The sequence below is a fragment of the Lepidochelys olivacea genome, assembly GCF_965140295.1.
Source record: "Lepidochelys olivacea isolate rLepOli2 genome assembly, chromosome: 1".
Taxonomy (NCBI): domain Eukaryota; kingdom Metazoa; phylum Chordata; order Testudines; family Cheloniidae; genus Lepidochelys; species Lepidochelys olivacea.
In genome coordinates this window covers 312055431-312078188 of record NC_140411.1, presented here as the reverse complement: position 1 = coordinate 312078188, position 22758 = coordinate 312055431, and the positions used below count along the sequence as shown (strand labels likewise).

Here is a 22758-nt window from a genome sequence, read left to right as displayed (position 1 = left end):
AAGGCCAGATTCTCAGCTGTGTGATATGATTTACGTACTGTAATTGCTTTTATCTCATGATTTTGGTGCACAATATCTATGTTCAGGGATCAAACTATTGGGGGGAGGGGAGAAGGAGGAAGTATTGGTATTTTACCTAGGTTTGCCCACAAATGGAACTCTGCTCACTATACAGTATATTCTGTAAATGTTCAAAACAGGACCATGAGTCCGCAGCTGAGCTCCATTGGTGGACTTCTTGGGCTTGGCTTCCTCTCAAAAGGATTCCAATAAATGCATGGACTCTGCTGGACTGTTTGGGCTTGATTCCACCTCACTGCGGATTTGATGTCCCTAGGTTCTTTGGGCTTGACTTTTTGATTGGACAGAAATGTTAGGACTCTAAGCATCAACCACTAAAGGTGCCAAAATGAGATATCACTTCTAGTAACTTGGGCAGATGTTCATAATATAAATTTTTTGATTTCTTATATGCTTTGATCAGCAATGAAAGAGTTAATATAGGTTTTTAAACTGTCATTGGACGTCTGAGTTAATACCTCATTGAAATGAACTGGAACTGTTCACACTTTTTAGAACTATTGTTTCAGGCTCTCTGCAAACTCAGGGAGAATTCATTTTTTCAGTGACACTTGATTCATGTTTTGAAGATTTTCTTTACAACGGTAAGGCCTAGGGATCTTTTCTCAATAACATTTTAGATTGTGGAGCACAAGATGGCAGCTCTGGGGAGATGAATGTACATAGCATATCTATATCCTAATTTGATCCATCTCTGTGCTGTCTAATTTGTATGAAAAATATGCATAACAAACTTAAAAATGTACAAGTCATTTGTTAGGAAACTGAAAGTTTGGCATTAAACATTGAAAAATAAATACATATTGACAGAATGTGAAAGCAAAAATGTCCAGCTGGTAAACTTTTAGAAGTTTTTAAAATCCATTTTTTTTAATGAATATAGCATGGAGGCAGGAGGAGATTGAGCGCATTAACAGCACTCTCGCTGGAGCAGAAAGAAAGGCAGCCCTCTGTGCACTTCTAGAACAAGAGACACAACTGATTGCTTCCATTGGGAGACACAAACTAAATGCAGATGAAGAGAACCAGCAAAAAGCAGTACTGTTGTTTTTGGATAAGGTTGGTGACATAATTCAGTCTGAACATGAATGTACCCAAAATTCAAAAACCTAATATCATGTACAAACCAGCAGACAAAAGTAAACCACTGTAATTAGCTTGACCAGTTATGCATAGTGCAGACATTCACATGTTTGTCAGAGAATAGAATTGCCTCATTAGTTATAGTTTTTAGGTCTTTATTCATGTTGATACAATTTAATGAACACTTCATTTTTCCCAAGCACAGAGTTCAAGCTGCCACTTACTTTATAACTTATCTAATTATTTGAAAAGATATGAGAACAATGCATCATGTAACCTACCATCTGTGTTTCACTCTAGGCACAGCACAGCAAGGCACAGCAAGATATAAGTATATTATAATAATGACATTAACACTGAGTTGATTAATTTTGACTTATAAGAATATTCTGCATGAAGGACCTAACTGTGCTCTCAGACTTTAGTGATACAAGGTCAGACCCTAACAGAATGCATATCATTCTAGAGCTGTGTGACACAGTGTGTCAGGACAATGTGTGCTATTTTAGTTTTTGCACAGTACAGTATACGTTATTATCATGTAGGAACCCACACATGAAAAGTAGTTACTTTAAATGCATGATCTTTTTTTGAAACTTTAAATAATTCTGTCAATTAATTGCTCTCTCCAAAATACCCAGTGTCACTAATCAAAACTAATGAATAAACACTTGATCCTGCCCTCTGATATGCTGTATGTGCTACTGTGTATCTTGAAAAATCAGTTACTGCATTTTGTCAAAACATGCCTTAGGTACCTGTAAAATTTCATTTTGTTTGTTGGGTAGGGGTGTGTGTGTGTGTGTGTGTGTGTGTGTGTGTAAGCATAAGACAAAGAACAAAGGTTGCCAGGTGTCCGGTTTTCGGCCGGGAAGTCCAGTCAAAAGGGGACGTGCTGTAGTGCCCTGTTTTCAGAAAATAGAAAGTTGACAACCCTACAAAGAACTGGCCAAACCAATTTAAATGAAATGTTGGGTGGGGAAGGGAGGAAATAACAAAAATGTATTTGGAGTGGGGCCCTGAATGGCAAATTTCAGCATCAAGCAAATTAAAATGACAAAGTTATAAATGCCTCAAAAACAAAGTTGATAGTGGAATTCAAAACTCCAAAGTGAACTATACACTTTTTTTCAGAAATGGCTATGGATGCATTTATATTATATTGTATTATATAGAGATGTCTCCTTTTTCTCTTCACTTAAGTTCCCATCATGTTGGTTAACTAAATAAAAAACAAAATTCCTTCATATAAGATACTTGGTTCTGAGCTGTTCACAGCATCTGTAAGATTTCTTGTAGTAACTAATAACTTTTTAAAAAGAAAAGGAGGACTTGCGGCACCTTAGAGACTAACAAATTTATTTGAGCATAAGCTTTCGTGAACTACAGCTCACTTCATCGGATGCATTCAGTGGAAAATACAGTGGGGAGATTTATATACACAGAGAACATGAAACAATGGGTGTTACCACACACACTGTAAGGAGAATGATCCGGTAAGGTGAGCTATTACCAGCAGGAGAGTGTGTGGGGGGGGACCTTTTGTAGTGATAATCAAGGTGGGCCATTTCCAGCAGTTGACAAGAACATGTGAGGAACGGGGGGGGGGGGGGAATAAACATGGGGAAATAGTTTTAGTTTGTGTAATGACCCATCCACTCCCAGTCTTTATTCAAGCCTAAGTTAATTGTATCCAGTTTGCAAATTAATTCCAATACAGCAGTCTCTCTTTGGGATTCTGTTTTTGAAGTTTTTTTGTTGAAGAATTGCCACTTTTAGGTCTGTAATCGAGTGACCAAAGAGATTGAAGTGTTCTCCGACTGGTTTTTGAATGTTATAATTCTTGACGTCTGATTTGTGTCCATTAATTCTTTTATGTAGAGACTGTCCAGTTTGACCAATGTACATGGCAGAGGTGCATTGCTGGCACATGATGGCATATATCACATTGGTAGATGTGCAGTGAATGAGCCTCTGCTATTGTGGCTGATGTGATTAGGCCCTATGAGGGTGTCCCCTGAATAGATATGTGGACACAGTTGGCAACGGGCTTTGTTGCAAGGACAGGTTCCTGGGTTAGTGGTTCTGTTGTATGGTGTGTGGTTGCTGGTGAGTATTTGCTTCAGGTTGGGGGGCTGTCTGTAAGCAAGGACTGGCCTGTCTCCTAAGATCTGTGAGAGTGATGGGTCGTCCTTCAGGATAGGTTGTAGATCCTTGATGATGCGTTGGAGAGGTTTTAGTTGGGGGCTGAAGGTGGTGGCTAGTGGCGTTCTGTTATTTTCTTTGTTGGGCCTGTCCTGTAGTAGGTAACTTCTGGGTACTCTTCTGGCTCTGTCAATCTGTTTCTTCACTTCAGCAGGTGGGTATTGTAGTTGTAAGAACGCTTGATAGAGATCTTGTAGGTGTTTGTCTCTGTCTGAGGGGTTGGAGCAAATGCGGTTGTTTCGTAGAGCTTGGCTGTAGACAATGGATCATGTGGTGTGGTCTGGATGAAAGCTGGAGGCATGCAGGTAGGCATAGCGATTAGTAGGTTTCCGGTATAGGGTGGTGTTTATGTGATCATCGCTTATTAGCACCATAGTGTCCAAGAAGTGGATCTCTTGTGTGGACTGGTCCAGGCTGAGGTTGATGTTGGGATGGAAATTGTTGAAATCATGGTGGAATTCCTCAAGGGCTTCTTTTCCATGGGTCCAGATGATGAAGATGTCATCAGTGTAGCGCAAGTAGAGTAGGGGCATTAGGGGACAAGAGCTGAGGAAGTGTTGTTCTAAGTCAGCCATAAAATTGTTGGCTACTATGGGGCCATGCGGGTACCCATAGCAGTGCCGCTGATTTGAAGGTATAAATTGTCCCCAAATGTGAAGTAATTACTCTTTGTAACCACAGATTACCTAGGAGTTTTGGCTCAGGAGAAGAATGACTTGTTAGCTGCTCTTCGCTCTAAACATTTTATTAAGCAGGAGCCAGACATAGCAGTGATTCACAATGCAGCACAGGCTGCAGCTGCCAGCTCTTAGTTGGAAGGAAGGATTTACTTATGGTTCAATGCACAGGACAGAAAGTCAGGAGACCTTGGTGACATCTTGGCCTCATTGAACTCGGTGTCAAAACTCTCACTGACTTTAGTGGGGGCAGGATTTCATCCCTGGATTTTATTCCTGTCTGATTTTAGGAAGGTAACTTAACTGTTCTGTGCCTCAGTTTTCTCATTTATAAAATGGGGATACTTACCTAACAGAGATGACATAAAGGTACGTTAATGTTAAAGCTCAGCATGAAGCTTTTAGAAATCTTCATTACTCTTAGCTAAGAGATGTAGTAATATTCTGTTCCTTTCCTTAAACAGCTGTGAAGGATTGAGAAGTACTAAGGTAGTAGTGTGACAACCATAATACTGCATGAAGTTGGCAGACACTCTTCATGTTTTTCTGACCCTGTCAATTTGGGATGAGTGGAGAAGAGATTCTTTGGGATGACCTCAGCCCTGTTATGGGAACAGGAGAGAATGTTTGAGCCAAGTGAAGACCTTTTGAAACTTAGTAGAGGTTACCTAATGAGTGGATGTGGTAAGGAGAGAAAATATGAAAAGGAGGAGAAGCATCCAGCTGGTAATATCAAGCATTCTCCCAGAGCAGAAACTAAAGCTGCAGGGTCCCTGGGTCAAGAGATTTTTCAGTGTAGCCATTCTGTGGGCACTCTCTTCAACCCCCTAAAGAAACATCTACACCACACACTCAGCCCAGGTCTGTGGTACCTGGGCTTGGGAACTCGGTGTTTCCAAGCCCATGTTTGAGCATCCACACTGCATTGCAAAGCTGGGTTTACAATTGCTGGACCCGGGGGTCTTCCAGTTGTGCTAACACATCCATATTGCGCTACGAAGATCTTTGGGTCTGTAGCTGACCTGTGTCCACACTGCAAGATGACAGGGCTTGGATGCAAGTCATAGCAGAAGTGGAGGTCTGACCCACCCCCCTAGCAGGGTCCTAGGACTTGAATGCTTGCTGGCACGAGTCAGATCGATTTGTGTATGGATGGAAGAGGAGTTGGGGCTCAAACCTGAATCAAAGCCCAAGCTTAGTGTACAGCATAAACACACCTTAAAAAAACTCAAGGAATTATTCTTCCAGGAAATCCTGTGCTTTGGCTGATCTGAACAATATCTGTGAGGACACCAATATCAATGTTGACAAAAGATCAGATAACTCGGTCATGAAATTCCCTATTAAATATGATGTGGCCCACACACCAGCAGAACCATCAACTTTTGTCTTGCATCATGGACATAAGAGAAGATAAGAGATGACCAGATGTTCAAATAACCTACTGCAGATACCAGTTTATCTCATGTATTTCTACAGTTATGCTGCACCATGAGGTTGGTGAAGCATTCAATATCCACCTGGAACCAGCCATGCCAAACTGGATCTCTGCATCATCATCCAACCAGATTTTAGTGATCCACACCAATGTCTGGATAACACTCCACACAACGATCAAGAAGTAAAGTGAGGTTATTCAAAACAGATCTAACATTATCCATTCAAAAACTCATGCAGGAAGAGCCTATGCTACCTGTTTCACTCTGGCCACATGAATTCTTCACAGTGTGAGTCAAAGTTATTTACTAAAGAAACCTAAAACCAGGAAACTTTTGCCATCCTTGAGAATCACCCGCTAACTCTCTCACCAATGTCATTTTCCCCACAAGGAACCACCTTTCATCTACCCCAACACTAAAAACACAAAAGGCAGGAATTCTCTCTCTCATTAGCTCAGTGTCTGATAGATGTATACATCACAAGGGAAATAACGATGAAGAAAACTCATACCCCCAAACATTCCAAACAAAAGAAAAACCACAAAAAATAAAACAAAAGTGGGGGAAAACTCACTAATTCTTCATTTAAAACATCAAAAGCCAAAGAAGACTTTGCCACAGACTCTCAATATAGAAATTAAAACAAAAAAATTATTCATAAACTCAATCACACATAAAGATGCTCCAGAAACATAACCATTTGCAGGGGGAGGGATAGCTCAGTGGTTTGAGCATTGGCCTGCTAAACCCAGGGTTGTGAGTTCAATCCTTGAGGGGACCATTTAGGGGTCTGGGGCAAAAACTGGGGATTGGTCCCGCTTTGAGCAGGGGGTTGGACTAGATGACCTCCTGAGGTCCCTTCCAACCATAACCTTCTATGATTTGGGGGGAAGAGGAAGAAAGGAACAAACAGGTAATGGGAAATAACATGCATTTGCTGACCTCAGCACCCCACTCCCCGCCACAAATCAGGGTACTCTGAAGGAACAGCTTTTTTCTTTGCTCTCCTGAGTTAACTATGGAGCTCCTGAGTGTACAGGTTGAAATTAAAATACAGAAGATGATATTTGGGAACAATCTTCTTACACTTAAAAAAAGAGGGGTCTGCAAGGGGGAGAATATAATGGGTTTAGATTGAAAGCCTATGTTCCAAGTTGGCTGTAAACTCTGCTGGGGAAGAAACAGTGTAATATTGCATTAGAGAGCCACTGTCTGAGCACTAAATAGACTTAACATTAAAAAGCAGAAGTAATATAGATCACTCATTTTTTAGCAGTATTAATGCTCAGAGAGGAGACTGAAAGGGTAAAAACTCATGCTTTTGATACCAATTCCATGATTTTACTTAGCAAGTATCCTGATTTTTGTACTCTTGAAAAAGAGCAATATCGGGTGAGCCTATAGCATACATCAATGTAACAGAGTTATAGACCCACCTACTAATTCCCATCAATTCCTTCTTTGTTGGGCTGTCACTTGGGCTTCTCCATCATTTTTGCTTATTCCCAATTCAGTAGCACCATTAACTACAGTGTTTATATGATACTGCTATGTGGGGTTTTTTTACATTTGTCTGCCTCTCTCGGACTAGGCCTGACTGCATTATAGGCCTGGTACTTGAACCTTGTACGGACATGTAACTGCAGTCACATCCCACTTGCCATTTAAAGATCACACCATCATATTTGAAGTCTACAGGCAATTGCACTTTTGCTGCAATACTCTCATGGTGTGAAACTTGCTCCCCTGCAAAATATTTCTCATTTCATCCCTTCCTGCTTCTAAATTTTAATTGTTATGGTGCTTTTAATGTATTTTTAGAATGACCTCTCTTGGCCCTCTATTTATTCCCTTCCCTTCCAAATCCTTTCTTTCTCTTTTTAAATTGGACTTCCTCATTTGTTGTATGTGTATGTGTTTTAAAAGGGTAATATCTTACAGCAATAAAAATCATAATATAGCCATGAGAGTGCTTCAGGGAGGAGCTATATGACTACTGTTATTTACTGCTGCCAGGGCCAGCTTGAGGCACCAGCAAAACAAGCAGGTGCTTGGGGCGGCACATTTCTAGGGGCGGCATTCCGGCGCCGGCCATGCCGCCCCTAGAAATGTGCCCCAGCTCACCTCCGCTCCGCCTCTGCCTGCTCCCCTGAGTGCGCTGCCGCCGCTCCGTTTCTTCCCCCATCCCTCCCAGACTTGCAGCGTGCGAAACAGCTGTTTCACGCTGCAAGCCTGGGAGGGAGGGAGGAGAAGCCGTGTGGCAGCACACTGGGGGAGGCGGCGGTGGTGGAGCGGAGGTGAGCTGGAGCGGGGAGCGGTTCCACTCCCCCCCCCCGGTTACTTCCTACGCTCCCCCCCACCCTTGCTCACCTCCGCTCCGCCTGCTCCCCTGAATGCATTGCCTCTCCCTTGCCTGAGAGGGAGGGGGAGAAGCGGAGTGGCGGCGTGTTCAGGGGAGCAGGCAGAGCGGAGGTGAGCTAGGGCAGAGGGTTGCGGGGGATTGCGGGGGGGGGGAGCTGCAGGAAGCAATGGGGGGGAAATGCGGCACGCCCAGGGGAGGAGGCAGGGCCGGGGTTTTGGGGAAGGGGTTGGGAAGGGGCATAGTTGGGGGGTGGGGTGGGGAGACAAAAAAGCAGGGGCAGCCAAAAATTTTTCTGCTTGGGGCCGCAAAAATCCTAGAACTGGCCCTGACTCTTGCTCATGGTGTTCATAGTTTTCATGCTTTGTACTGTTTCTCAGCTGCCTTTTCTGTGCCCATTCTATGTTGTCTCCCTTTTCTTTTCTCTGTTCTCTCTCTTCATGCTTGTGTTCTTGTATTGCTCTCCTCTGATGCTCTGCTTTGCTTTTATGTGCTGGCAGCAGAGTGCAATTACAGTAGTCCTGCTCCCTGAAGCAATTCAGATAACAGGATTATTGCAAATTCCACATTGCTGCCAGCAAACTAAAAGGCAGGAGAGAGCTGTAAAAAAAATCAGGAAGTTTTAAATTTCTTGCGTCAATCGTGAGTACGTGAAAATAAGCCTGAAATCAGAGAGCTTGAGATTCATTCTCAAGCATTGACAAACTTGCTTTTCATACTGATGACATTACTATTTCTTCAAAGAGGAGCTTCATGTTACATTTAGGTGCATCATTTCATTTTTATAGTACCACTTTACAATATCATCAGAAATCCAAAATGACAGATTATACCAAGATTTTCATACTTTCTAACCCTGCTGTTGTAGATTTGGTGACCCAATTTTAGAGACCTTCTGCACTGTATAATACTGCTAGATCACTTAAGTGTTTTGCAAAAGAAAAGGAGTACTTGTGGCACCTTAGAGACTAACAAATTTATTTGAGCATAAGCTTTCGTGAGCTACAGCTCACTTCGTCAGATGCATTTTGTAAATTTGTCTCAACTAGCTGTAATCAGCATGTCCTAAAGAGAACCTTGCACTTTAATACTTCCTGACACAACAAGTCTCAAACTAGGAGAGCCAAAGGTCAAGTTTTTAATTGGCGGGGGTGGCCAAAAATTGAATTCATATACCCACTGGAAAATCATATCAGAAGAATTTAACTGTCTTAGTGTAAAGTTAGAGAACTGACTACTTTGTTGGCATTGGACTCTAATGATGCAGGCTAATGTAACCCTTACAACATTTTTAAAGGATTTGTCTTACTATGTATGCATGACAAAACAAAAGTAATAAACTTCTGTCATGGTAGAGTAAAAATTGCTTGTTTCCAGTTTTGCAAGAGTTTAACAGCTCTAATTCTGAGATTTAGGATTTCATTATAGGGTCTGTCCTGTTTCCTTTCAGATTTCTTAATCAATTTTGGCTCCAGACTATCAGTTCCAGTTAGCAGTACTTCATTTAATTATAGCCCTACACAGTACCTCATTTAATTATAGTTCCATACCTAGTGATGATATAGTTAAGAATCGGTCAAATTTGCAATTGCAAAGTCCTATTTTCAATTTTTTCTGCTTTTTTGTGCCTACATAACTTGAAAATTAAACTGTTTCTTAAAATAAAGCTTTGCAGGCTTTTAGTTCCTAATATGCACTATTCACATTTTATATGGCCCCCATTGCCATAATATCAGAGCACCTTACAAATGTCATGAATTTATCCTCCTAGCACCCCTGTGCAGTAGGCAGTAAGAAGTGTTTACTGGTTTACCTATTTAAAATGCTGTCTAAACACTAATTAAATCATAGAACCCTGTTCTACAGATAGGAAAGTATTAATATCCTTATTTAACAGAGAGAGAAACTGAGTCACAGAGAGGCTAAGTGATTTGCTCAACACTTCACAGCAGTTAGTGGTAGAGCTGGGATTAAAGCTCACAGGTTCGTGACTTTCACTGTGATGATGAACCCCCAAACCACATACAAATTCATTTTTCCTCATGTTCCTCATGTCATTGTGATTTGTATTGCATGGCATCAGGACTACCCCTCTCCCAAACACTGCCCCTCCAATGAGCCAATTGTTCCCCCCCAAAAAACACATTCATACAAGTACTATTCCCCTTCTTCCACTGGGCCATGCAAGTCCATAATGTGAGCACACAACACATCCCTTAGTTCTGCTGCCCAGGTACAACCAGCTCCCACAGTGATAGCTACCTTTTCTGGCTGAGGGTACCAGTTCAGCATCCCCTTGCTGTCATAGGTCCATTCAGGGGGAAATGGCACACCTCTGGCTTCACAAAGGCTGTGAAGAGCACAGCAAGCCAGAGTAATTTGGACAGCATTGTGGCATTCCCCAGGGTACAATCTGGACTGTTGAACAACTGTGTGCCCTTAATTATCTAGCCTAGGGTGCCTTTTACACTGCTTTGCTGTCAGAACATCCACTACTGGCCTGCTTACAGCCTTTAGCATGTAAAACACAGTTAAACATAAACACTCTGACCAATCACTCATGAATTACATACAGAGTGACACCCACATGTTCTTAGCCCCAGTCTTGACACCAGAAATGTGAATCTTGTACTGCACAGTACCCTCCTGAACAATGCAAACTCATGGTAAATCTGTCATTTCAGCAAAGGAAAATGATATATGCACCAGCCTTGTTATCACAGATGGAGTTTCCCACACAGTCTAATCCAAACTCAGTGGTTAAGATAAAGCAATAAGATAAGTATACCTACAGAAAGATAGATTTTAAGTGATTACAAGTGATAATGCTTAAAAGTCAGGGTTGGTTACTAAAGAAAATAAAAGAGTAATACAGAAACTAATATCTAACTTAATAAGCTAAGTGAATTTAGAAGCAAAGGTTTGGTCTCATCATACACTGTTATAAATTTCACAGCCTGCATCTCCTTTCAGCCTGGGACCACTTCCTCTTTATTTCAGTTGTTTGAGAATCATTGATGTCATGAGCAGAGATATGGGAGGAGGAGAGGTGAGGTGGAGGCCATTGTCTCTCATTCTTATACCCTCTCTCCTCTTTGAGGATTACCCCCCACTGAGGTGCAGACAAACAGTGTCTTGTTATCTGAGGTTTGAACAGTCTCTGAGATTAAATGTAAATTTCTTGTTTACACCTTTCCAGTGCTGAAGAATGGCTGCTTAAGCCGATGATTGCTCTTTAACACCTGGCTGTGGTGCCAGTTAGTCTTTGTCTCTGAAAAATTGGTTTGGACCTGCTTGTCTGGCCCTTCGAGCATGTTAACAATGATATATGTAGAATATTATAACTTCCTATACAATGTCGATATGCACATTTTACAAGGACAATAAACGATTATGACTTTTCAAATGATACTTCACAAGACATACTTTGTACAAAATTTATCATAGTCTTATAAAAGTGGTGACCATAATAGTATAGACTGTCACAAGCATTAATTGCACTGGCATCCAAAATGGGTTTTGGTAAATACCTCCAATGGTAAACACCTCCAATGTGATATTAATGTGCCAAAAGCACATACAACAACCATTCTGCACTTGCTGAGAGTGTAATTAAGCCTTTTTTTCACCAGGGCCTCTGAAATCAGGGTACAGTTTCGGAAGCCAAGGCAAAAGAGGGTACACGGGGTCCACCAAAATAACAGTGGTAACAGTAACATTGTTTATGTCAGTGTCATTTGGTGGCACTGGTATCCCAGTCTGTCCATGAATGTAGATTCCTGAGTGATGAAAAAGTCTGGCATTGTGAACTTTTCCTGTTCAGCCCACATTGACACTCATAAATCTGCCTCTGTGGTCCACTAGTGCTTGCATAACAATGGAGTAGTACCCTTTGTGGTTTATGTACTTATGTGCTCCTTGAGGAGGGCAAACTATGGGCACATGAATCCCATCAATACCACTACCAAAGTTAGCAAACCCCATTCTTTCAAAGCCAGCAATTACCTCTGGAATATCTTTAATGCCCACCACCTTGGGGTAAACCACACACCTGATTGCTTCAGTTATCTCTGCCACCACTTTATCGATAATCGACTTTCCAACCCCAAACTGGTTGGCAATGGACCTGTAGCAGGCTAGCCAGCTTCCAGACAGTTATAGAAACCTACTTCTGTACTGGCCAGGCTGACCTCATGTGAGTCTCTTTTGGAGGGTGGAGGCAAGCTGTTCGCAAAGCTACAGAAATGTAGCTTTCTTCATGCGAAAGTTCTGGTCCCACTGCTGGTCATCCCAGGTCTGCATGACAATGTGGTCTCACCTGTCTGTGCTTGTGGCCCTGCACCAGAAGCAGCAGTCTACATAGGGGGTATCAGCAGCTTTGCCAATTATACTGAGCAGCATCTGCCAGTGAGTCTACAATACCAGGATTCTCCTCTGCCACTGTCTCCTCCTACAGATCCATCAGGTACCTTTGGTGAGACAGAAAATGCCACTGAAATGTCCACCAGCACCTTGCAGATGCTTTGCCAGTTTCCTGACACAGAAGGAAAAGCACAAGCAAGAGCAGTTCATCAAAAGGCACCTCCTCCACATTGCTGGCTCTGGTAGCTGGCAGAGCACAGAACACAAGGATTGCTTGGCAGGTTGTGTTGGCAGGCAGTTCAAATTTCCTGTAACATGCAGAGTGGGCAGTGGAGTTTTTCCCTAGTGCACCACCTTCCTAGAGCTAAAGCAGTGACATTGGTAGGGGCCAGGGTGCTAGGCCGTGTGGGATACAGTTACTTTGACTCAGGTCTGTGCACTGCAGCGTGGATAGCAGAGCCTTAGGTTTCAGCATGAGTCAGAAAATTCTTAACCTACTGTTAAAATGCAATGTAGATGCTCAAGCCCAGGGTTCCTTGACACAGATCAGCTGACTCAAGTCCCACTATCCCTAGGCTTACGTTGCTGTGTAGACGTACCCATACTCTTATTCTCTTGAAATGTGAAAGTGGCACTAACACACTTGGTTCTGGGAGACAGAGAACTTTAGGTTCAGCAATAGGAACCCCTATTAGAGGGCTTGATCTTCCCCACATTTATGAATGGAAAGAAAAATGCCAAGAACTACCATTATCAGAATTATAAATACTTGACTGATTGACTGAGGGAAGATTGCTTGGACCCAATATATATGTAAACTGGCCATTTTTACAACCCAGTCATAACAATATTTCATCTTAAATAACGTCTCCCAGAAAATATTCCACAGCACAATAGGCTTTAAGGGCTTAAGCCTGCAGTCCTTACAGGCAATTCTCCCGTTAACTCTAGTGGCAGTTTTGCCTGATTAATGACTGCAGGATCAGATCTTGAGCATGTATTCCAGTACCACTTTCAGTCAGTTCATTTTAAACCAACAGAGCATTTCTCTGTGGGAGAATGTCCTTTATTTTTAGTATGTTGTAAGTCTGAATTATTATGGCCTGTTTTTTTTTTTTTACAAGTCATATAATATTGAAACTTTACTCTAGGGTACAATATATATTGTGGAAATATTGGTAGTAGAAAGAGCCTTCTGTATTAGATAAGTATTAAAGCTGACTCCTTGTTTATTATGGTAAGACTTTTTGTAATACAATGTACTTTTTTGGCTGTTGATCAAATTAAAATAACTCTGATTGATACAAATTGTTTCTCAAGTGTGCAGAGCCAAAGAGATGGAAAGCATATGATGGAAAAATAACTGAAATGGATACACGGTTTACACTACGTGCTAGAGAACTGCTTGAGATCTACCGCAGCATTAGTATGAAAGACCTCCCAAAAGATGAGAGGCTGGATGTGCTGTTAACACTCAAACATACAGTGAAGGTACATTTTGGTCTTCCCCTTAAGTTTAACTTTTGGTTATACGTTCCATACCTAGAGCCATAGTCATTTAATTGGTGCGGACACATCAGCAAGGTTTCTCTTGGCAAACAGTTGTGAGGATGTGGTGGAATGAACGAAAGCCTGGTGTGCTAACCAATGCTATTTGTTAAATTAGGAAAGGTCAATTTAATATACATTCAAGTTTCACTATCACTTTGTATGATAAGTATTCATTTCTTAAGGTAATTTTAAAGTTATAACCCTCCACTGTGATGTTAAATTTGTGTTAAATTTTAATACAGTTTTCGTATGAAGTTTAATAATTACAGTAATTGGATAAAACTGGGAGAGATACATTTAATGTCATTTATTTTCATTCTTTTTTATGCTGCAGTATTCAAAATACCTTTTCAGAAATTTGGTTATGAAATGTCTCTTAGTTTGGATTCAGAGTAACAGCCGTGTTAGTCTGTATTCGCAAAAAGAAAAGGAGGACTTGTGGCACCTTAGAGACTAACCAATTTATTAGAGCATGAGCTTTCGTGAGCTACAGCTCACTTCCTCAGATGCATATCGTGGAAACTGCAGCAGGCTTTATATATACACAGAGAATATGAAACAATACCTATTCCCACCCCACTGTCCTGCTGGTAATAGCTTATCTAAAGTGATTTCCAGCACAAATCCAGGTTTTCTCACCCTCCACCCCCCCACACAAATTCACTCTCCTGCTGGTGATAGCCCATCCAAAGTGACAACTCTTTACACAATGTGCATGACAATCAAGCTGGGCTATTTCCTGCATAAATCCAGGTTCTCACATCCCCCCCACCCCCATACACACACAAACTCACTCTCCTGCTGGTAATAGCTCATCCAAACTGACCACTCTTCAAGTTAAAATCCAAGTTAAACCAGAACATCTGGGGGGGGGGGTAGGAAAAAACAAGAGGAAACAGGCTACCTTGCATAATGACTTAGCCACTCCAAGTCTCTATTTAAGCCTAAATTAATAGTATCCAATTTGCAAATGAATTCCAATTCAGCAGTTTCTCGCTGGAGTCTGGATTTGAAGTTTTTTTGTTTTAAGATAGCGACCTTCATGTCTGTGATCGCGTGACCAGAGAGATTGAAGTGTTCTCCGACTGGTTTATGAATGTTATAATTCTTGACATCTGATTTGTGTCCATTTATTCTTTTACGTAGAGACTGTCCAGTTTGACCAATGTACATGGCAGAGGGGCATTGCTGGCACATGATGGCATATATCACATTGGTGGATGTGCAGGTGAACGAGCCTCTGATAGTGTGGCTGATGTTATTAGGCCCTGTGATGGTGTCCCCTGAATAGATATGTGGGCACAGTTGGCAACGGGCTTTGTTGCAAGGATAAGTTCCTGGGTTAGTGGTTCTGTTGTGTGGTATGTGGTTGTTGGTGAGTATTTGCTTCAGGTTGCGGGGCTGTCTGTAGGCAAGGACTGGCCTGTCTCCCAAGATTTGTGAGAGTGTTGGGTCATCCTTTAGGATAGGTTGTAGATCCTTAATAATGCGTTGGAGGGGTTTTAGTTGGGGGCTGAAGGTGACGGCTAGTGGCGTTCTGTTATTTTCTTTGTTAGGCCTGTCCTGTAGTAGGTAACTTCTGGGAACTCTTCTGGCTCTATCAATCTGTTTCTTTACTTCTGCAGGTGGGTATTGTAGTTGTAAGAAAGCTTGACAGAGATCTTGTAGGTGTTTGTCTCTGTCTGAGGGGTTGGAGCAAATGCGGTTGTATCGCAGAGCTTGGCTGTAGACGATGGATCGTGTGGTGTGGTCAGGGTGAAAGCTGGAGGCATGCAGGTAGGAATAGCGGTCAGTAGGTTTCCGGTATAGGGTGGTGTTTATGTGACCATTGTTTATTAGCACTGTAGTGTCCAGGAAGTGGATCTCTTGTGTGGACTGGACCAGGCTGAGGTTGGTGGTGGGATGGAAATTGTTGAAATCATGGTGGAATTCCTCAAGGGCTTCTTTTCCATGGGTCCAGATGATGAAGATGTCATCAATATAGCGCAAGTAGAGTAGGGGCTTTAGGGGACGAGAGCTGAGGAAGCGTTGTTCTAAATCAGCCATAAAAATGTTGGCATACTGTGGGGCCATGCGGGTACCCATAGCAGTGCCGCTGATCTGAAGGTATACATTGTCCCCAAATGTGAAGTAGTTATGGGTAAGGACAAAGTCACAAAGTTCAGCCACCAGGTTAGCCGTGACATTATCGGGGATAGTGTTCTTGACGGCTTGTAGTCCATCTTTGTGTGGAATGTTGGTGTAGAGGGCTTCTACATCCATAGTGGCCAGGATGGTGTTATCAGGAAGATCACCGATGGATTGTAGTTTCCTCAGGAAGTCAGTGGTGTCTCGAAGGTAGCTGGGAGTGCTGGTAGCGTAGGGCCTGAGGAGGGAGTCTACATAGCCAGACAATCCTGCTGTCAGGGTGCCAATGCCTGAGATGATGGGGCGCCCAGGATTTCCAGGTTTATGGATCTTGGGTAGTAGATAGAATATCCCAGGTCGGGGTTCCAGGGGTGTGTCTGTGCGGATTTGATCTTGTGCTTTTTCAGGAAGTTTCTTGAGCAAATGCTGTAGTTGCTTTTGGTAACTCTCAGTGGGATCAGAGGGTAATGGCTTGTAGAAACTCGTGTTGGAGAGCTGCCGAGCAGCCTCTTGTTCATATTCCGACCTATTCATGACGACAACAGCACCTCCTTTGTCAGCCCCCTCTGCCATGTACATTGGTCAAACTGGACAGTCTCTACGTAAAAGAATAAATGGACACAAATCAGATGTCAAGAATTATAACATTCATAAACCAGTCGGAGAACACTTCAATCTCTCTGGTCACGCGATCACAGACATGAAGGTCGCTATCTTAAAACAAAAAAACTTCAAATCCAGACTCCAGCGAGAAACTGCTGAATTGGAATTCATTTGCAAATTGGATACTATTAATTTAGGCTTAAATAGAGACTTGGAGTGGCTAAGTCATTATGCAAGGTAGCCTGTTTCCTCTTGTTTTTTCCTACCCCCCCCCCCCAGATGTTCTGGTTTAACTTGGATTTTAACTTGAAGAGTGGTCAGTTTGGATGAGCTATTACCAGCAGGAGAGTGAGTTTGTGTGTGTATGGGGGTGGGGGGGATGTGAGAACCTGGATTTATGCAGGAAATAGCCCAGCTTGATTGTCATGCACATTGTGTAAAGAGTTGTCACTTTGGATGGGCTATCACCAGCAGGAGAGTGAATTTGTGTGGGGGGGTGGAGGGTGAGAAAACCTGGATTTGTGCTGGAAATCACTTTAGATAAGCTATTACCAGCAGGACAGTGGGGTGGGAATAGGTATTGTTTCATATTCTCTGTGTATATATAAAGCCTGCTGCAGTTTCCACGATATGCATCTGAGGAAGTGAGCTGTAGCTCACGAAAGCTCATGCTCTAATAAATTGGTTAGTCTCTAAGGTGCCACAAGTCCTCCTTTTCTTTTTAGTTTGGATTGTAATTTTTCTGTCTCACAAACTGATTTCCTCTCCCTTTTTAGTGGAGAAAAAATTAACAGGAATTTTTTTTTTAAATTTCCTTGTTTGAACATCATGAAGGCACTCAGGTACCTTGGTGATGGTACTTGCACCTAAATAGAATAGAAGAGCCTGATCCTGATCTTATCGAAGCCAAAGTGAGGATTTTGCCTTGGCTTTGATGGAATCAGAATTGGGTCCAAAGTCAGAACAGCTCTAGAAATAGTGCTCGTTAATCAACTGCAGGAGCTTATAGTTTTTGGTTTTTGTTGTTTTCACAATAATAATGATCCAGATCAAATCCTGCATTCTGGGAAAACTGGAATTGCTGTAGAATCAGGATTTTTATTGGAGGAAAGAAGGCTGAATTTAAGCGGCATCATTCACCTGTTACCATCCATCTCCCTTTCTGTGTTTTTGAGATAGTGGTAGAGGAAGGTCGATAGCATCAGAAGAGAATATTTTTCTACTGTATAATTCTCTGTCAAACCTGCAGGGATTTCAGCACAGAATATTATGCTGATTTTGTTGGTGTTATATATAACACACACACATAGCTATATATGTATATATATATTTATCAGCAACGTCCGTTGTAACTTTATTTTGTTTGTGTAGGAACACGAGTGTAAACTCACCCATGAAATAGTGGAATTAATTGACAGAGAGGCTGATCTTATGATGCGAGGTGTGAAAGAATGCAATCTAGAAGGACTCAGAAAAAGAATATGCACATTATTTCTTCAGTATATTAAAACTCCATTCTTTAACCCTGAGGTTACTAGAGTGCTTAAGGTATTTCTCCTTTCTATTATGATTCTGATATTTGTCTATGGTAGAGCTCACTATATGCTCAGTGTTTACAGGCAGAGAAGCAAAAATAGTCTTTCTACCAAGGAACTTGCAGTTTTAAGGATGGGCCGTCAGGCACAAGGTAACGGGAGAGTGGAAATGGGAAACATTATATGCTTTTTTCTTTTTATTAATATAAGATTGGCCATAGGTAGAACTGCAGGAGTGGGTTTTCAAGAGGAACTAAAATGTGGAAATGGTAGAAGCCTCACAGATGAGCTCAGGAAGGTATACTGCATATATGGAAGATGACATGGAGGTGGGGTTTTTTTGAGACTCTAACCAATGGGTGCTCCGTGTGGGAGCACTGGCAGAGCACAAGAGCTGTAGGGAGTGAAGTAAGATAAGCTTAGGTAAGTAGGAAGCAGCAGAATTATGTAGAACTTTGAAGGTGGTGACAAGACACTTACAATTGATGCAATATCAAATGGGGAACTAGTAGAGAGATTCAGAGAGAGAGACTTGATCAAAATGTTTAGCAGGAAGATGACTTTCACTGCAGCATTTTGTTTGGACTGGAGGGGGAAAATGAGAGTTTTAGGGAGGCCAAAGAAGGAAAAGACTGCAGTAGTCAACGTGGGATATAATGAAAGCCTGACCAAGAGACTTAGTTATTGTGTGCTTCTATAATAGTATTCTCAAAAATTGTATATTGTACAAAATTAAAGATGTTTGATAAGGCTTATGACCACATAAATATATGTACAAATTACTATACTTACCATGCCATTAGAGTCAGTACTGATTCAGTGAAACAACTGATTCATTAAACAACAAGATGTAGTCTAAGATCCTTATCTTCCGAGCTCCTTAGTAAATAGGATGTAGTGGAGCAATGTTGCAGAAATACCATAGTTGGATGCACAAATGGGGAAAGTGCCTATACTGGATAGTTTCAACACAACAAAGCCACATCCACTCCCTCTTAAAACTGTATGACCCATGATTCTCTCATGAAAAGGGGCCACAGCTATGGAGTGGTGAAGAAGCTAGTGAACAATCAATCTAAGCAACCTGGTCCACTTCCCACTTAGACTAAAGTCTGGATAAAAAGCTTCAACCGTTTGACACAGATGCTTTGCTGAGCTTGGCTTCTCCTCAGTGGGTCCTGGATGGCCCCAGGCTTCATTACGCTCAGTTTGCCTTGAGGGGGGTATGATGCTTCACTGGGCCTGGCGTGCTCACCTTCCCCTGCGTGGGGATCAGGTTGCTGCCTACACAGTTGCTCCTCCTGTGCTTCTAGGGTTTTATTGCTGCTGCTTCTGCTCTTTACATCTACTTTCTGCCTTCTTGCAGGCATATAGGCAGACTTCTTTTACTCAGAAACCAACAAGAGCTAGTTGAGTCCCACATCCCTTGGGGATTTGTTGGCATCCAGGGTAGGGGGACCCAGTAAGCTGTGACTGGGTATCAGTAACCAGCATGTAGAGGCTATGCAGCAGCAGGTAGTAGGGACAGGGGATCTGGAGGCAGTAACTTTGTGGTAGTCAGGGCAGACGGCAGCTCAGTCATAGCCAAGGTTTGTGGGGGTGAGATCTGTCTCTTCTGAGGAATCAGGTTATCTGCAGGTGGGTTAAACATTACAGATGTAGTTATGTTTGTATTTGGTGCCACAGGCCTTCTAATTGGCCTGTGCTACAGACAACATCACAAACAAGATGGCTGCTAAATGGCATCCAGGCGGAGGAGACAAGCAGAGGAGCACATTCAAAATGACAACTGGCGAAACATGGGGACTGACTTACCAAGCTGATGAAAGTAGCCCAATTAGAGATCTGGGCCTGGCCCCTGTCCACACCATTTCCCCACTGGTCCTGCAGAACATGGTGAGAGTGAAGAAGCACATATGACATCTTTATTTTCTTCTTCGAGTGCTTGCTCATGTCGATTCCATTCTAGGTGTGTGCGTGTCCACGTGCACAGTCTGAGATTTTTGCCATAGCAGTATCTGTAGGGTTGGCAGTGGTGCCCTCTGAAGTGCTGCGCTCATGCGTCAGTATATTAGGCGCTGCCGGCCCTACGCCCTCTCAGTTCCTTCTTACCATCTGTGACGGTTGGTTGGAGTGCCTTATCTTATATAGAACGTTAGTAGTTCTTAACAGCCCATTGTCTATCTTCTTTGTATATAGTGCTTAGGTATGTAGTTAGTCATTTAGTTAAGTGTTAGTTGTTAGTTTAGAATCCCAGCATGCCTGGGCTTCAAAGCATGTTTGTCATGCAACAGGCCGATGCCTGTTAGTGATCCCCACAGCAGCTGTGTGACGTGCTTGGGGGAATCCCATATAAAGAACAAGTGCAGAATTTGCAAGAACTTTTGTCCCTGAACCCAAAAGGAGTGGGATATCCGCTTGAAGGCCCTCCTTTTGGAGGCTGCACTTCACCCGGCATCGAAGTTCCTGATCAGACTCTGCTCCTAGCACCTCATATCAGTGCAGAGCCCCCCACCAGCAACGGGCTCTGCCTGGTACTGTTCTTCCTCGCCAGTGCCCAAAAAGGGGCAAAAGAAAAGAGGCTCCCCAGCACCATCAAAGGAGGGCACAGGGGCTCTTGGCAAAGGACCTAGTTCAGGCCGCGCACTCACCCCGGAGCTATAGGGGTACCACTACAGTCAGACACCCTAGCCCAACCAGGGATCTGCCTGTGACGCCTGGGAGCGACAGGGGACCCCAGCTGCCACTGGAACCTTCAATGCCCGAAGCTGTCCAGGTGGCCAAAGACCTCATGGGCCTGCCAGTACCGCAGACTCCGCTCCAAGAGCTGGATGTGGCTAAGGCCCTGCAATGTAATCCAAGGGCAAGGCAGCCATGGGACCTCCCCCAAAAGAGTGGTGGATCACCGTCGATCCCTGGATTGTAGGCATACATCCCTGTCCCCACAACCTAGGACTCTGGTCCTGCAACCTCTGTCTCTGGCCAGAAGACCCAGGTCTCCAGCACCACGCTCTCCTTCCACGAGGCATGGAACACAAGAATTGAGGCACTGGTCGCTGTACTCTTGGTACTGGCCAACCTCTTGCCAGAGATTTCCCAGGCGCAGGTCTCTATTACCTAGACGATCTCCCAGGCATCAGTCCCCACCGGCGCGGGACCACTCGCTGTCGCAGCACTGGTCTCCGCCGCCCCAGTACCGCTCGACAGACAGATGCCGATCGCCACCTTCTAGGCATCAGTCTCTGCCAAGAGTCAGATGGCAGACACAAGCTTCCACAGACCCATCTTGGTCACCAGAAGGGGAATGGTCCAAGTTGGAACTGGAGTTCAGCCCCTGGCCAAGAAGGCATGGATCCCCATCAACCCTGGAAACTGGCACAACATCAGTGGCAGCAGCATGGCAGCAGGGCCAATGGTCTGCTTAATGGCCTTGTTGGAACCCTTGGGGCATGCCGATGATGCCAGTTGCATATTCCCACCACTCCTTCCTGGCATCCTCAGACAAACCATCCCTGGCACCACTGACACCAGGTTCGAAGCACAGTGCAGAGCCTGAAACGAGGGCAACCCAGCAGGATGCCTAGACAGCCCTCCCCAGAAGGGGAAGGGGAATCCACCCATCCCTCTGCGATGCCCTCGTTGTCTTCCTCACCGGACAAAGCGGTGGCAGCCTTTCCCAGACTGATAATCTGACCGACTATTTTAAAGAGCACCTGGCTCTCCTTAAAAGGGTGGCTGCCAACCTAAACCTGGAAATTGAGGAGTTGGAGGAGCCTCTTCAACATCATCTCTTCCACTACCCTGGCCCGCATCACGCTACCAGTTCACCCAGGGGTCCTCAAGATTGCTAAGGCAGTATGTCAGACCCCCTCTTCCACTCCGCCCACTTCCAAAGAGGCGAAAAAGATGTATTATGTCCCCACAAAGGGGTTTGAATACCTCTATACGTACCCACCAGCTGGGTCACTGGTTGTGTCCGCAGTTAATGAGAGGGACAGGCAGGGTCAGACGAGCGGCACGCCAAAGAAAAAAGACGCCAAGAGACTGGATCTTTTTGATAGAAAGATTTATTCGACGGCCAGCCTGCAATTTTGGGTATCTAATCATCAGGCCCTGTTGGGCAGGTACAATTTTAAGACTATGAGGCTCCCTTGGCAAGTTCAAGGAGGCCCTGCAATAGGACCACACACAGGAGTTTGTCACGATAGTGGAGGAGGATAAAGCAGTTGCAAGAGGCCTCCAGGATGGTCTGGGATGCTACAGACTCGGTGGCCAGGGTTGTGGCCTCTGCAGTGGTGATGAGGTGCAACTCTTGGCTGCACTCCTCAGGTTTATCCCAGAAGAGGCAGTCTGCTATTCAGGACCTCCCATTTGAGGGAGCAGGGCTCTTCTTTGAGCTCATAGATGCAAGGCTGCACAGCCTTAAAGAGTCCTGTCCCACCCAACGCTTTCTGGGCCTCCACACTCCACAGCAGGCTAGAAAGCAGTTCGAGCCTCCTTCACCTCCACCTTCTCTTTCTCTTCCTCCTCCTCCTCCTCCATCCTGGTGGCCTTCATGACATGGCACCTATAGGAAAAAGGACAGAGACAAGGGGTTTAAGCGACGCTGCCCCTCGTCCTCCCATTTGCCTCTCAACTGGACCCTTTGAGACACCAGAGAGGCCAGACACAGTCATTCTGAGGGCGCGCTTAAGAACAGCACCCCAGTCAGATTCCAGGATCCACCCTCCTATTTT

General features: G+C 43.7%; 1 protein-coding gene across 3 annotated transcripts in view; it reads left to right on the top strand.

The window, feature by feature from the left end:
• IQUB (IQ motif and ubiquitin domain containing) overlaps positions 1-22758 on the top strand; it is a 56691-nt gene that overhangs the window by 15075 nt on the left and 18858 nt on the right. For 2 of the 3 annotated variants that reach the window (XM_084617861.1, XM_084617863.1), the window contains exons 8-10: positions 965-1140; positions 13527-13697; positions 17859-18035. In XM_084617861.1, the coding sequence (XP_084473987.1) occupies positions 965-1140; positions 13527-13697; positions 17859-18035 (524 nt within the window). The remainder of the gene's footprint in view (positions 1-964; positions 1141-13526; positions 13698-17858; positions 18036-22758) is intronic. The other variant, XM_084617862.1, reaches the window with a different exon arrangement.